The sequence below is a fragment of the Zalophus californianus genome, chromosome 11, assembly GCF_009762305.2.
Source record: "Zalophus californianus isolate mZalCal1 chromosome 11, mZalCal1.pri.v2, whole genome shotgun sequence".
NCBI classification, from domain to species: domain Eukaryota; kingdom Metazoa; phylum Chordata; class Mammalia; order Carnivora; family Otariidae; genus Zalophus; species Zalophus californianus.
In genome coordinates this window covers 97,908,806-97,925,422 of record NC_045605.1, presented here as the reverse complement: position 1 = coordinate 97,925,422, position 16,617 = coordinate 97,908,806, and the positions used below count along the sequence as shown (strand labels likewise).

Here is a 16,617-nt window from a genome sequence, read left to right as displayed (position 1 = left end):
CAGGGTCCTGCTTAGTAGGGAGTCTGCTTCTCCCTCTCCCTCTGCCCACCCCACCCCCCGCTCTCTCTCTCACTCTCTACCTTTCTCTTTCTCTCAAATAAATAAACAAAATCTTAAAAAAAAAAAAAAAAGGAAAGAAGGAAAAATGGGGCCCTAACTGGGGGTTGGGGGGGCGGTGAAAGGGACAGGGAAAGAGAGCAGAGAAAAGAAAGTCACAGATCCCCAGGACAAACCAAGCCTTCTCCTTCCTCTTTCCAGGGCCCACCTGTCTATGTTCAACGGTGCACAGACAGTTAGAGGCTGTGAGCAGAGGTATTCGGCGTCCTTCCAGACCTGAAAACTCAAACTGCTTTCCAGGAGGTGTCTTCACTCACTGCTCTCCCTGCCAGACGTGGCGCGCTCACCACACCCAGGGGCCTTCCGCCTTTCCTTTCTTTCTTTCTTTTTTTCTTTTTTTTTTTGCCTTTCCTTTCTTTTCCTTCTTCCTCTCATTTCCCTTCTTGTTCTCTGCCCTGCAAGCCTCTTTTCCTCCCTTTTTTCTCATTCTGTTTCCCAAGAGCTCATCTCTTTCTCCTGCCCTACTCACTCCTCTGCCCTCCCCTTGGTCCCCTCATTAGTGTCTCTGTCCTCCCAGTCACGGTTTTTTGATCTTGAAAGTTGATTTGTAGATTGTTTCACTGTAGTTAATAAAGCCTTAGGTACTTTTCTCTAAAATGCTAATGGGTGAAATGAAAGTTTCCTCTTTTGCCTCTCTCTAAGCAAAACTATGACATAATTTGATGTAAAAGACAGTTTCCTTCAAGCTTTACATTTAGGGGCGCCTGGGTGGCTCAGTTGGTTAAGCGACTGCCTTCGGCTCAGGTCATGATCCTGGAGTCCCAGGATCGAGTCCCACATCGGGCTTCCTGCTCGGCAGGGAGTCTGCTTCTCCCTCTGACCCTCTTCCCTTCGTGCTTTCTATCTCTCATTCTCTCTCTCTCTCTCAAATAAATAAATAAAATCTTTAAAAAAAAAAAAAAAAGCTTTACATTTAACTAATAGATTACACAGAATCTTAATGTAACTTTTCGTAATTTTTTTTAAAGATTTTATTTATTTATTTGACAGAGATAGAGGCACAGTGAGAGAGGGAACACAAGCAGGGGGAGTGGGAGAGGGAGAAGCAGGCCTCCTGCTGAGCAGGGAGCCTGATGTGGGGCTCAGTCCCAGGATCCTGGGATCATGACCTGAGCCGAAGGCAGACGCTTAACGACTGAGCCACCCAGGTGCCCCAACTTTTCGTAATTTTGATGCTATTGTCCTGGACTGAATCTTCTTTTTGAAGGAGACATGTGTCTAGGATCGTGCCCCTGTGCTCATATTCTAATACAGTGCTTCAAGTTAGTCATCACATCGAGCTGCAAAGTCCCCAAGGAGGAAAAGAAAGCTGTTCACTCATTCCCTTTCCCTCTGCAGATTCCCTCATGCTTGGTTCACCACTTCTTAAGAGCAGACAACTTCTTCATGATGAATTTGGTGAAGTAAACCCATGTCTTCGAGAACCCCGAGATCTCTTTGCTGCCTTCTCCAGCAGTGGGCCCCTGCAGGCTCCCAGGTGGCCAATAGAATGTGAGGTCATCAAGGAAAACCTTCATCATATTGGTAATGTGACTTATGTGTCGTGGTTCTGCTGTTCTGACAGAGACTGTCTTTTTTTTTAAAGATGTTATTTATTTAGTTGACAGAGAGAGAGAGAGCACAAGCAGGGGGAGCAGCAGGGAGTGGGAGAGGGAGAAGCAGGCTTCCCGCTGAGCAGGGAGCCCGATGCGGGGCTCGATCCCAGGACCCTGGGATCATGACCCTGAGCCGAAGGCGTCTGACACTTAATGACTGAGCCACCGAGGTGCCACCCAGGTGCCCCCTGACAGACATTGTTATGAGAACTTTTGAAGTCCAGCATACTGGAGTACAAAGGAGGACAATGTATATTAGCTCATCCTGAACTGATTAAGCCCTGAGAAACTGATACATACTGGTCAAGGTAAAAAGTTACAGTACTGTGTAAACTCAAATGCTTCTGAGGTCATTGGAATGCGAGGATATCTTTCTAGGGGCCAAAATATATCAATACTTAAATCTGTTTTCTAGTATTCCTGTCTCAGTATTAATATGCTTGGTTGAGTTTTATGAGTTGTATTTTTACCAGCCTTGGTATAATTGATGAACACTATATGTACCAGAACATAGTGTTTAATGTTTTTAATTGTATTTTGAGTTTGTTGGAGTTTTTTTATTGGAATCGTGGGGACTATTTTTGTGAGATTGCTGGTTTTATCTTTGAGCTATTGGTGGTGCAGATACAATCTTTAGCATTCATTACATGAGGCATTTCAGAAGTGGGTTCCATTGAAAAATGGGGACTTTTCTAATGGCTGGAATGCTTGTGTCTATCAGGCATTGTGTCTCTGTTTTAGACTGCTAGATAAACAACTGGATGTTTCTTACTTTCACACTTCGCTCTTACAATATTCATTCAGTATGTATTTACTAAGCCTCTGCCATATGGTAAGTACAGTACTTGGTTCAGATATAATGATGAACAAGATGGAGACACCCAGAATTCACATACTGGTAGGGATACTGATATAACAAGGCAATTGCATAGAGTTTGGTCCCTCTGCGAACACTTAACCCGAGCCTGGAAGTTTAGGGAGGGTTTCCAAGAGGAGTTGACATGTAAGCTGAGGTCTGATGATAAGTTACAAGTGATCCATCTGAGAGGGTCAAAGAAAGTATTCCAGTTAGAGGACGTGGAAAAAGAGCATGGCATGTCTGGGCAACCAGGGAGCATGGAACATGAAAGACAAGAGCTAAAGCTGAAAATATAGGGATGTGCTCAATGCCTTAACTGGGCACAGAACTGCTCTTCAGGTGATTGGAAATGTGGGGGAGGGGTGGCATTTTGAGTTGGCACAATAGCTGAGAAGTCCTAAGAGCGTTTGTCCCTGCCCTGTACAATTTTTAGATAAAAGTCCAAGTTGATAGGCAAAGAAAATTCCCGTGAGGATTTTGGACTCAGTTCCAAGAGAGGAAAAAAAGTGGGAAACTGGAATTTAAAACCAGTAGTAATGGTAAAGCACAAGATTTTTTTTTTTTTAAGTAAGCTCTATGCCCAACGTGGGGCTTGAACTCACCACCCCAAGATGAAGAGTTGCATTCTCTACTGATGGAGCCAGCCAGTCACCCCAGCGCTAGATCTTTTAAAAAGTTTTTTTTTTTAATTTCAAGGAAATTTAATAACAAGCACCTTATTGTTTCGACCAAATTGACAGCCTCATCACTTCCTATCACCTTAAAGATAAGAAATTAGCATTGTTTTATTACTGAGCTGTGCCTTTATTATTTTTTCTTTCTTTTTTTTTTAAGTTCAACCAATCAGAAGATAATATTAGAAGGAGTAAAGAAAATTTTAAGGACAGATGTTGGAGTAATTCCAATGAGGTTCTAGGCCCAGATCCACCACCTACTAGCTGTATGACCTTGAGCTAGTTATTTTTTTTAAATTCAAGTTTATTTAAACTGAAAAAACAGGGGTGCTTCTGTGGCTCAATCAGCTGAGTGTCCGACTCTTGATTTTGGCTCAGATCATGATCTGGATTGTGGGGTTGATCCCCACATGAGGCTCTGTGCTCAGCAGGGAATCTGAGATTCTCTTTCTCCCTCTGCCCCTCCCCCCCAAAATAATAAATAAATCTTTAAACTGAAAAGATAAAAACAATTTACCCATTTCTCCCACCCACCTCTGGCAACTACCAATGAGCTTGTTTTTTTGGCCTTGTTGTTTGTTTTTTAATCCAGCGTGTAAGAGAGATCATACAGTATTTGTCTTTCTCTGATTTATTTCACTTATCATAATGTCCTCAAGGCCTGTCCATGTTGTTACAAATGACAAGATTTCATTCTTTTTTATGGATGAATAATATTTCATTGTATATTTATACCACAATTTCCTTATCCATTCATTCATTGATGAACACTTAGGTTATTTCTATATCTTTGCTATTGTAAATAATGCTGCAATGGGAGTACACTTATCTTTTTGAGTTAGTATTTTCATTTTCTTCGGATCAATACCCACAAGTAGAATTGGTGGTCGGGTAGTTCAATTTTTAATTTTTTTAAGGAACCTCCATACTATTTTTCCATAGTGACTGCACTAATTTACATTTCCACCAACAGAAGGGTTCCCTTTTCTCCACATCCTCGCTAACACTTGTTATTTCTAGTCTTTTTTGGGGGGGGTAATTTTTTTTATAGATTTTTTTTTCATTTAGTTTCTTTTATTGATCTCAGGGTTGTGAGTTGGAGCTCTGTGTTGGGCTCCATGCTGGGCATGGAGCCTACATAAAAAAAAAAAAAATCAGGGGCACCTGGGTGGCTCAGTTGGTTAAGCATCTGCCTTCAGCTCAGGTCATGATCCCAGAGTCCCGGGATCGAGTCCCACGTTGGGCTCCCCTCTCAGCAAGGAGCCCTCTTCTCCCTCTGCCTCTACCTGCCACTCCCCCTGCCTGTGCTCTCTCTCTCTGACAAATAAATAAAGAAAATCTTTTTTAAAAAAATGAAAAAAAAGGGTGCCTGGGTGGCTCAGTTGGTTAAGCGACTGCCTTCGGCTCAGGTCATGATCCTGGAGTCCCTGGATCGAGTCTCACCTTGGGCTCCCTGCTCAGTGGGGAGTCTGCTTCTCCCTCTGACCCTCCCCCTTCTCATGTACTCTCTCTCATTCTCTCTCTCAAATAAATAAATAAATAAATAAAATATTAAAAAAAAAAAGAAAAAAAATAAATTCCAAAAAAATCAGGGAGCATGAAGTCTCCAGCTTTGTTCTTCTCTCAAGATTTCTTTGGCTATTCAGAGTCTTTATGGCTCCATAGAAGTTTTAGGATTATTTGTTCTATTTCTGTGAAAAATGATATTGGACATTTAAAAAATATTAATTCTTCCAATCCTATGAGCATGGAATATCTTTTCACTTATTTGTGTCCTCTTTAATTTCTTTCATTAATGTCTTATAGTTTTCAATATACAAGTCTTTCACCTCCTTGGTTAAATTATTCCTAGGTATTTATTCTTTTGATACAATTGTAAATGAGATTGTTTTCTTAATTTCTTTCTGATAGTTCATGACTAGTGTATAAACATGCAACATATATTTGTGTATTGATTTTGTATCCTGCAACTTTACTGAGTTTATTTATTAGTTCTAACAGTTTTTTGATCAAGTCTTTAGTGTTTTTTACATATAGTCATCTGCAAATAGTAACAGTTTGACAGTATTACTTTTTTTTTTTAAGTGGTTCTTTTTGTTTTGTTTTAAGATTTGATTTATTTATTTGACAGAGAGAGACACAGCGAGAGAGGGAACACAAGCAAGGGGAGTGGAAGAAGGAGAAGCAGGCTTCCTGTGGAGAAGGGAGCCTGACGCGGGGATCATGACCTGAGCCAAAGGCAGACACTCAATGACTGAGCCACCCAGGCGCCCCCAACAGTGTTACTTTTTCCTTTCCAATTTGGATGCCTTTTATTTCTTTTTCTTGCCTAATTGCTCTAGCAAGGACTTACAATACTATGTTGAATAAAAGTGGCAAGAGTTGATGCATCTTTGCCTTGTTCCTGATCTTAGAAGAAAGGCTTTCAGCTTTTACATTTTATTTTTGAGATTTTATTTATTTATTTGTCAGAGAAAGAGAAAGATGCAGGACTCAATCCCAGGACCCTGGGATCATGACCTGACCTGAAGGCAGATGCTTAACTGACTGAGCCACCCAGGCATCTCACAGCTTTTCACATTTGAGTATGATTTTAGCTGTGGTCTTATCATATATGGCCTTTATTATGTTGAGGTTCCTTCTGTACTCGCTGTGTTGAATTTTTATCATAAATGGATGTTGAATTTTCCCAAATGCTTTTTTTTGCATCTATTAAAATGATTATATGATTTCTACCCTTCGTTTTGTGAATGTGGTATATCACATTAACTAATTTGCAGAGGTTGAACCATCTTTGCATCCCTGGAATAAATCCCACTTGATCAGGTATATGATCCTTTTAATGTACTGTTGAATTTCCCTTGTGTCTTTCTGTGCCCCTGGTGTTCATCAATGGCTCCTATACTTAAAATGATACTGAGAAGTTGCCCAAGTCCCATATAAGAAATCTTTTAGGGGCGCCCAGTGGCTCAGTTGGTTGAGTGACTGCCTTCAGCTCAGGTCATGATCCTGGAGTCCTGGGATCAAGTCCCGCATCGGGCTCCCTGCTCAGCAGGGAGTCTGCTTCTCCCTCTGACCCTCCCCCCTCTCATGCTCTCTCTCTCTCTCATTCTCTCTCTTTCAAATAAAAAAAATAAATTAAAAAAAATCTTTTAGAATTGAGTGTTAATGCAAAAGTTTTGTTTCCCCCGAAATAATTGATATACTTTTTCCTCTATGGTAATAAAAAAAGTACATAGCTAAACATATTTTCCTGACTTTAAAAAGAAGCTTGGCACACCTGGCTGGCTTAGTCAGTGGAGTATGCGACTCTTGATCTTGGGGTTGTGAGTTCAAGGCCCATGATGGATATAGCAATTACTTAAAAATACAATCTTAAAAAAAATAAAAAATAAAAAATAAAAATAAATAAAAAGAAGCTCAGGGCTAAATTTTGAAGAGTTGTTATAGCAACTATATTGACCTTTCTGGATTATTTTTAAGTCTTCTATTTAAAGTTTATACTTCTGTTATATATGCTTTTTGTTAAAAATCTGATAGTCTTTATGGAAAGAAGGAAGACATAATTAATTTACAAACAAATTGGAAACTTAGAGTGGGAATTTGATGTGATTCAACCAAACTAGTCACTTGAATAATAATTATTATAATTGTATATTACTTTTGGATAAAGAACCTTTTATATTATTTCTTATTTTATGCTTGTTTAATGTTTTCTTTCAGAGTGGGTTCCACCTCAACCAGAATATTTCTATCAACCTACAGGAAATGAAAAGTTACCAGAAATTGTAGGAGAAGAAAAAGGCACAGTTGTCTATCAATTAGATTCAGGTATCGTTATTATACTAAACAGTTGGTGATTAATCATGATAAAATTATAATAAACATATTTTCTATAATAACAGTGTTTTTTAAAAAATCTGTAGTTTAGTGATAAACTGTCTTTCTAGACCAACCTGAATAGGAACCCTGATATTCATGGCCAATCAGCTTTAAAATTTCAGTTGTTTTTTTTTAAATGATGGTACTTTGTCTTAATAGTTCTAAGCCCATTTTAGAGCTTCTTCTGTGTCATTCTCCTTCCTAAAAATCCGATATTGGATATTCGGGGAACTTGCTCTTCTTTTCTCCATCTCTGTATGTACTTTAGTGAGTACTTTGTAGTATGTGCAATGACTATCATTTACTATGTGGTTTAATTGATTTCCATTAATTTGTAAGCTTCCTACAGGTAGAATACATGTCTTTTTAAAAAATTTGTAGAACCCTGTACCCAACAACAATAGCAAAATACACATTCTTTTCAAAGGCACATGGTACATTCCCCAGGATACACTATATGCTAGGTTGTAAAGCAAGTCTTAATACATTTAAAAAGATTGAAGTCATACAAAATATATTCTTTGACCATGACAAAATTGAATTAGAAATCAACAACAGGGGGCGCCTAGGTGGCTCAGTCAGTTCAATATCCTACTCTTGGTCTCAGCTCAGGTCTTGATCTCAGGATCATGGGTTTGAGCCCCACGTTGGGTTCCATGCTGGGGATGGAGCCTACTTAAAATTAAAAATTAAAAAAAAAAATCAGCAGAATGAAATCTGGGAAATATACAAATATTTGGAAATTGAACAGCACATTTCTAAGTAACCCATGGGTTAAAGAAATCATAAGAAGAGTTAAAAAATGTTTTAAACTGAGTGAAAATAAAACAACATATCAAAATTTAAAGGATGCAGCTAAGCACTGCAAGATAAATGTATGGCTTTGAATGCCTATATTTGAAAGGAAGAAAGATCTCGAATCAATTACCTGAGCTTTCACATTAATAAATTAGAAAAATAAGCACAAACTAAGTCCAAAGTAACCAGAGGGAAGGACATAAAAAAGATAAGAATGGAAATCAGTGAAATAGAAAACAGGAAAATAATCTGGAAAATCAAACCAAAAGTTGGTTCTTTGGAAACAGCAACAAAATTGACAAAACTTTAGCTAGCCCAACCATGAAAAAAGAAGAGGAGATACAAATTATCAAAATCAGGATTGAGAGGGGACAGAAACAGCAAATCTACAAAAATCAAAAGAATTACAAGGTGCAACTTAATGCCAACAAATTAAACAACATAGATGGACGGGAAAAGCTGTTAGGAAAACACAAATTACCACAACTGACTCAGGGAGAAAGTTTAAAAGTCTGAATAGACTAAAACAAAGACATTGAATTAGTAATTAAAAATCTTCCTGCAAAAGGGTGCCTGGGTGGCTCAGTCAGCTAGTGTCCAACTGTGGTTTCTGTGCAGGTCATGTTCTCATGGATCATATGATTATGCCCCACCTGAGGCTCCACACTCAGTGGGGCATTTGCTTGAGCTTCTCTCTCTCTGCCCCTTCCCCCACTTGTGCTTGGATTTTTCTCTCTCTCTCTTTCTCTAAAATAAATAAATTAATTAAAAAAAAATCTTCCTGCAAAGAAATTACTTGCCCAGATGGGGTTAGGGTTTGTTTGAATTGTATCAAACATTTAAAGATGAAATAGTACTAATCCTTCATAAACTCTGAAAATAGTAGCAGGAGGAAACATTTCCAGCTGTTTACAAAGCCAGTATTCAAAGCTGACAAAGACATCACAGGAAAACTGTATTCCTTATGAATATAAATACAAAAGTCCTCAACCAAATACTAGCAAAGAGGGGCGCCTGGGTGGCTCAGATGGTTAGGTGTCTGCCTTCTGCTCAAGTCATGGTCTGTGGGTCTTGGGATGGAGCCCCGTGTCAGGCTCCCTGCTCAGTGGGGAGTCAGCTTCTCCCTCTCCCTCTGCCTCTCCCCCTACTTGTGCTTGCTCTCTCTCTTTCTGTATCTCTCTGTCTCAAATGAATAAATAAAATCTTTTTAAAAACCCCAAATACTAGCAAATGTTACTGTGGGCTATGAATCGGATCATCTTTAATGTTGCCTGAGAGACTCAAAGGAATGTCAAAACTCCTATATTAATTGTATCTGGTTGCTGGTCTATACTTTGTGGTTCTGTGAAGAGACTGGACCATGTGGGTCCCCAGCTTTTTTTTTTTAAGATTTTAATTAATTAATTAATTTGAGAGAGAGAAACAGCATGAGAGGGGTGAGGGTCAGAGGGAGAAGCAGGCTCCCTGCTGAGCTGGGAGCCCGATGCGGGACTCGATCCCGGGACTCTGGGATCATGACCTGAACTGAAGGCAGTCGCTTAACCAACTGAGCCACCCAGGCGCCCATGTGGGTCCCCAGCTTTTAATTGGATTATGTGTACTCTTTCTTTTTGTAAAAAAGATTTTATTTATTTATTTGAGAGAGAGAGCATGAGCAGGGGGAGGGAGAGGGACAAGCGGACTCCCCGCAGAGCAGGGAGCCAGACCTGGGGCTCCATCCCAGGACCCCAGGATCATGACCTGAGCCGAAGTCAGACACTTAACTGACTGAGCCACCCAGGCGCCCCGATTATGTGTATACTTGGGACCTCTTCTGCTCTGTGTTTGCTTTCTTCTATTATGTGCTTCCTTACATGTTTGCTTTCTCTTTTGCTCTCCTTTATTATGTTTGTTACCTGAGTCTCGACAGTGACAGACTTGCCTATCAAAGCAAAAGTCATCATAAATGAAGATATTTGCTAATGAACTGACTAATAAAATAAGCCCCCATGCATATTACTCTTTCATGCTGGCATCTACCCTGCCCCATGGTCAGCATCTTTGTTGATATCAGTCACTTGCTCATTGGTGGATATTATTAATATCTGACAATATAATGCAAGTACAGTAAAAATCAGTTGCAAAGTGAAATTATCCTTACAAGACATGCAGGATTTTATGAAGTTGATGAATGTTGAAGAATTGGCTTGAATCACTTGCAAAGCCACTGACAAATGAGAATCTAGAAATTTTATTTTCAGTTAACAAAGAGAAAATCAACAAAAGATGACAAAACAGGTTCTTCTAGACACAATGATAAGAATATTGTGGTACAAAGTCCTTGGGAAAACTATGAAGCCCTAAAATAGTTTTGCAAAAGTAACTGTAAAAATCAAAGATGTCATATAGGAGTCTCATTGAATTTGCCTGGCTGGCTCATCAGTGGAGCATGTGATTCTTGATCTTGGGGTTATAATTTCAAGCCTCATGTTGGGAGTAGAGATTACTTAAAATAAAATCTTTAAGAACAAATTACAAGGGCATCTGGTGGCTCAGTTGGTAGAGTGTCTGACTCTTGGTTTCCGCTCAGGTTGTGATCTCAGCGTCCTGGGGTTGAGCCCGCATGTGGGGCTCTGCACTCAGCAGGGAGTCTGCTTAAAGATTCTCTCTCTGCCCCTCCTGCAGGGCTCTCTCTCTTCCCCCTCCCCAAATAAATATATTTTTTTAAGTTGCAACCCCACCAATAGGATAGATAGAGGTGATTATAATCTAATTTTTATTAAATAAAATGAATTTTATATTTTTTTGTTTTAGCATCACTTTAAAGATAAAATTTCAATCATAACCTTTTCTTTTCTCTAATTACTATTTTTGTTCCATTCACCCATATTCACCCATGCCAATTCTTCTCAAACTTCTAATTTTTTTATATTTAAATCTGGAAGGATATACCAAAAAATTATATGGAGTATACTTTATTCTCTCTTTTTTGTTTTCTCCTTTACCCTTTTTTAAAATTAATAAATACGTGCTTTTTTTTTTAGAATTTAGATTGTAAATGTTTTCAGATGCTCTATATGTAAATCATTTGTCCACATGCTTTAAAATTAGGGCTTAAGTGGGTACAAACAGTATCTGAGATGCCAAAGGCACAGCCATGCAGCAAAAGGAAGTGCTCTACACCACCTTTAAAGGTCTTCAAAGAAATCCGATGTTTAAATTAAAAAATCTCGGGGCGCCTGGGTGGCTCAGTCGTTAAGCGTCTGCCTTCGGCTCGGGTCGTGATCCCAGTGGGATCGAGTCCCGCATCAGGCTCCCTGCTCGGCGGGAAGCCTGCTTCCCCCTCTCCCACTCCCCCTGCTTGTGTTCCCTCTCTCACTGTGTCTCTGTCAAATAAATAAATAAAATCTTTAAAAAAAAATAATAAATAAAATTTAAAAATCTCAGCAAGGACAGTTGAAAATCTGAATATTCATTATTGTTAACCTAGAATGGCATCGAACACACAGAGGAGCTCAATAAATATTGGCTGGATGAATGGATTCTAAGTGGAACCCGCCCTAAATATGTCTGTCTCATCCGCAGTGCCCACTGAAGGTTCCTATTTCACCAGTTCCAGAGTGGGAGGTAAGCGAGGGATTATCAGGGAGCTTGCTGTCACGCTGCAGGGACCCGAGGATAATACTCTCCTGTTTGAGTCAAGGTTTGAGAGCGGGAATCTGCAAAAAGCTGTCAGAGTGTGAGTAACGGGAATTCCCGAAGAGGCGGTAACTGGAGGGACTGACCCATGTCTTCAGGAGTCATGTTAGGAGTCAGGAGTGCTTTTGAAAAAGAGAGAAGTGGTGAGAAATGGTCATGAGGATGAAGAAGAATGGAATAACTGGGACTTATTTTCCCCCAGGGCAAAATTTATCTACACTGGTTTTTTTTTGCTTGTGAATGATTTTAGTGCTCATTTAAAATTTGTATTAATAGGGGCACCTGGCTGGCTCAATCAGTAGAGCATGTGGCTCTTGATCTTGGAGTTGTGAGTTCAAGCCCCACCTTGCGGGTAGCAATTACTTAAATAAATAAAACCCTTTAGGGACGCCTGGGTGGCTCAGTCGGTTCCGTGTCTGCCTTTGGCTCAGGTCATGATCTCAGGGTCCTGGGATCGAGTCCCACATCAGGCTCCCTGCTCAGTGGGAAGCCTGCTTCTCCTTTTGCCTGCTGCTCCCCCTGCTTGTGCTCTCTTTCTCTCTCTGACAAATAAATAAAAATCTTTAAAAAATCAAAACCCTTTAAAAATTTTTTTGTATTAATAAAAATGCATAACATTAAAAAAATGAAGTCTTATAATCATACCTCCCCAGATACAGCAACTGTTAACAGTTCAGTATATGTGCGATAATTTTCCCCCTCTTTTTTCTGTGTATGTATAATATACAAAATTTATTTATTTATTTATTTATTATTTTTTAAAAAGATTTTATTTATTTATTTGACAGAGAGAGAACAAGCAGGTAGAGCAGCAGAGGGAGAGGGAGAAGCAGGCTCCCTGCCAGGCAGAGAGCTGGACGCGGGGCTTGATCCCAGGACCCTGGGATCATGAACTGAGCCGAAGGCAGACGCTTAACCAACTGAGCCACCCAGGTGCCCCAGAAATTATTTATTTTTATAGGATAACAGTATACATACTGTTTTACAAATTGCTTTTTGCCACTTAATAAATTTTAGATGTTTTCCTATGGAAGTACCACAGATTTATCTCCTTATTTTTAATAATTCATATTATTCTTTTTCTTTCTTTCTTTTTAAAGATTTTATTTAGGGACAACTGGGTGGCTCAGTCATTTTTTTTTTAAGATTTTTATTTATTTATTTGACAGAGAGAGACAGCGAGAGAGGCAACACAAGCAGGGGGAGTGGGAGAGGGAGAAGCAGGCTCCCCACCAAGCAGGGAGCCCGGCATGGGGTTCGATCCCAGGACCCTAGGATCATGACCTGAGCCGAAGGCAGACACTTAACCAACTGAGCCACCCAGGCGCCCTGGTGTCTCAGTCATTTTATTTGACAGAGAGAGAGAGCGAGCATAAGCAGGGGGAGTGGCAAGCAGAGGGAGAGGGAGAATCAGGCTCTTGGCTGAGCAAGGAGCCTGACACAGGGCTCGATCCCAGGACCCCGGGATTACGACCCGAACCCAAGGCAGATGCTTAACCAACTGAGCCACCCAGGCGCCCCCCAAATAAACTTTCTTTACCCAAATTTCTGCCAGCCTAATAGTATGAGTTGGGGAACTATGTAAATTAGAAAATTAAGGCTTGAAGTAGCAGACTTTCCTGTTGTAATAAGATCTGTTTTTGCCAGGGGGAAACAACACTTTTTTAGATTTCTTTTTTGCGGGGTGGGGGGTGTGAGGTGACAGAGATACTCTTCTATTTTCTCCATTACAGAGATACCTATGAGTATGAACTCACCTTGCGAACTGACCTCTACACAAACAAACACACTCAGTGGTTTTATTTTCGTGTTCAGAACACTAGAAAAGATGCCACCTACCGCTTCACCATCGTCAACTTGCTCAAACCCAAGAGTCTTTACACTATAGGGATGAAGCCACTCATGTACTCCCAGTTGGATGCCAGCACCCACAACATTGGCTGGAGGAGAGAAGGGAATGAAATCAGGTACTATAAGAACAACAGGGATGATGGACAGCAGCTCTTTTACTGTCTCACATGGACCATTCAGTTTCCACACGACCAGGACACTTGCTTCTTTGCACACTTCTACCCATATACGTACACTGACTTGCAATGCTACCTGCTGTCAGTGGCGAACAACCCCGTCCAGTCTCAGTTCTGCAAACTCCGAACTTTATGCAGGAGCCTAGCAGGAAATACTGTATACCTGCTCACCATCACCAACCCAGCCCGGACCCCGCAGGAGGCAGCTGCCAAGAAAGCCGTGGTCTTGAGCGCCCGCGTCCACCCCGGAGAAAGTAATGGCTCGTGGATCATGAAGGGCTTTTTGGACTTCATCCTTAGCAACTCTCCAGATGCCCAGCTCCTCAGAGATATCTTCGTCTTCAAAGTGGTTCCTATGTTAAATCCAGATGGAGTGATCGTGGGGAATTACCGGTGTTCACTGGCGGGACGGGACTTGAACAGGCATTATAAAACCATTCTGAAGGAGTCTTTCCCTTGCATCTGGTACACCAGGAACATGATCAAAAGGTGAGCCCCTTTATCTGCTGATCTTCCTCCGAATGCTGTGCGCACTGTCTGATGGGTGCAAGGGCTCTGCTTATGTGGGACTTGGGCGTGGCTTTGGAGACTATCTTTACCCTCATTTTTGCAGTCACGTGGGTGTGGTCAGTTCCAAACTTTTAAGTCCTGTTTTTTTTTTTTTAAAGATTTTATTTATTTATTAGAGAGAGAGAACACGAGCAGGGGAATAATACTACAGAGGGAGAAGCAGACTCCCTGCTGAGCAGGGAGCCCGACGCAGGGCTCGATCCCAAGACCCTGGGATCATGACCTGAGCCGAAGGCAGATGCTTAACCGACTGAGCCACCCAGGTGTCCCAAGTCCTGTTTTATCTTTGGGTTGAACCTGAACAGGCAACATTTCAGCTAGAGGCATTTCACTTATTAGTGAAACAATGGAATAGAGAGTTCAGAAGTCAGAGAAGTTCCTAGGCCTTCGTCATGAGGCCTGTGTAGTAATAATAACAGTACCTAACAATTAGGTAGTGTTTGTGTAGAGGGGACAGGTAGTACTCTCAGTGCTTTCCACATGGGGCCCATGTAGTCTTCATATTAACCCTCTGGCGTTGGCACAATCAGTATCTCCAGTCTGTAAATGGTGAGGAAATTAAGGCCCCAAAAGGTCAAGCAACTTGCCCAAGGTCATAGAGCTAAAAAGCGACAGAGTAGATATTTGAAAACAGGCTCTCAGGTTCCAGAGTCTGAGTTCTTTATTACCTCTTATATTGCCTCTCGTAAGGAAAGAATAGTAAATAAATCAGTTAATATTTTCCAAGCTTCTGTGAAAGCAGTTGAAGTCTATGGTGTAATGGCAACCACTTTACCAGAAATGGGGCCACAGCACAGAAGAATATGTGGACGCACACACTTCGTAACCGTATCTGTGTGAGGGGGTGGGAGTCATGTGGGGCTGGCAGGCAAAATGGCTAAGAGCATGTGCGTGGGAGTCAGACAGGCCTGACTTTGAGACCTGGTGTTGCTACGGGCCGGTTCTGTGACCTTGAAGTGATTGTACCTCTCTGTGCTTCAGTTTTCCCATCTGTAGAGTGGGGCTAAGCTGGCCTGCTTCAGGTGGTTAGGTGTGAGGAAAATGGGAGGATCCACATCATCTGTTTAGCACAGTGCCCTGCACGATGTGAGTGTGTGGCATTACTGCCCTCCTCTTCATCCTGTCATCATCATCATGGAGAAGGTGACAATGTTTGGAAGACTGAGTAGATGCCTGGGTGAGGAGGAAACAGAGGAGCTGAGCCTTACAGGAACTGGCCCTGGAAAGTCAGGGACCCAGGCTTTCTTTCTCAGTTTCAACCCAACACTTACAGCCTCTCTACTTCCGTCCTTCTTTCCCCAGGGCTGCCTCCGGGTGGGCTTTCTTTCCACAGATTTCCTCCGCTTCCTTGTCAGCTTACACAAGGTGTACCCACAATCCCCTTCCACATCCGCACATTTTCATCTCAAGTCCCTGCGACTGGCAGGGGCGAGGAGTGCTGGTAGCGTGTTTACAGCAGTGGCTAAGGATGGGCATCGGGTCCTTTGAAGGGGTTGACCTTTTCTTTAGAGGGACGGTAGCAACAGACATACTTAAGGAAGAGACTATAAAAGATTATTGTCAATCATTTGGATGTCCACTGAGTCCTTTGTTTGCCCCCCTCAATAGGCTTCTGGAAGAAAGGGAGGTTCTCTTGTATTGTGATTTCCATGGCCACAGCCGCAAAAATAATATCTTCTTGTATGGCTGTAATAGCAACGATCGCAAGTACTGGCTTCACGAGCGCGTCTTTCCTTTAATGTTAAGCAAAAATGCACCAGACAAGGTAAGCACATAAGGTAATTTCTCATCCATTGACTAAGGAAGAAAAGAACTCACTGCATCCTATATGCCACTTTGCATCTCTTTTCATTCTTAGGTAAATCCCAGCAACCTGGACCTCCAGAATTTACTCTGGTTTTGTTTTTGTTTTTACAGTATAATGATTCAGCAGTTCTATACATTATTCAGTGCTCATCGTGATAAGTGTACCCTTACTCCCCTTTATCTATCTCACCCATCCCCCCCCCTCTGGTAACCACCAGTTTGTTCTCTGTGCTTAAGACTCTACTTTTTTTGTTTGTCTCTTTTTTCTTTGTTTTGTTTCTTAAATTCCACATATGAGTGAAATCATATGGTACTTGCCTTTCTCTGTCTATTTCACATAGCATTATACCTTCTAGATCCATCCATGTTGTTGCAAATGGCAAGATCTCATTCATTTTTATGGCTGAGTCTTATTCCATTGTAGATCTGTACCACAGCTTTATCCATTCATCTGTTAATGGACACTTGGGTTGCTTCCATGTCTTGGCTATTATAAGTAATGCTACAATAACCATATAGGTGCACATATCTTTTTGAATGAGTGTTTTTGTTTTCATTGGGTAAATACCCAGTAGTGGAATTACTGGATCATATGGTAATTCTATTTTTAA

At 41.0% G+C, this 16,617-nt stretch overlaps 1 protein-coding gene across 5 annotated transcripts in view; it reads left to right on the top strand.

The window, feature by feature from the left end:
- Positions 1-16,617, top strand: part of AGBL2 (ATP/GTP binding protein like 2) — a 39,466-nt gene that overhangs the window by 5,548 nt on the left and 17,301 nt on the right. For 3 of the 5 annotated variants that reach the window (XM_027577765.1, XM_027577763.1, XM_027577767.1), the window contains 6 exons: positions 259-360; positions 1,456-1,641; positions 6,969-7,076; positions 11,490-11,643; positions 13,337-14,119; positions 15,809-15,965. In XM_027577765.1, the coding sequence (XP_027433566.1) occupies positions 259-360; positions 1,456-1,641; positions 6,969-7,076; positions 11,490-11,643; positions 13,337-14,119; positions 15,809-15,965 (1,490 nt within the window). The remainder of the gene's footprint in view (positions 1-258; positions 361-1,455; positions 1,642-6,968; positions 7,077-11,489; positions 11,644-13,336; positions 14,120-15,808; positions 15,966-16,617) is intronic. The other 2 variants (XM_027577764.1, XM_027577766.1) reach the window with 2 other exon arrangements.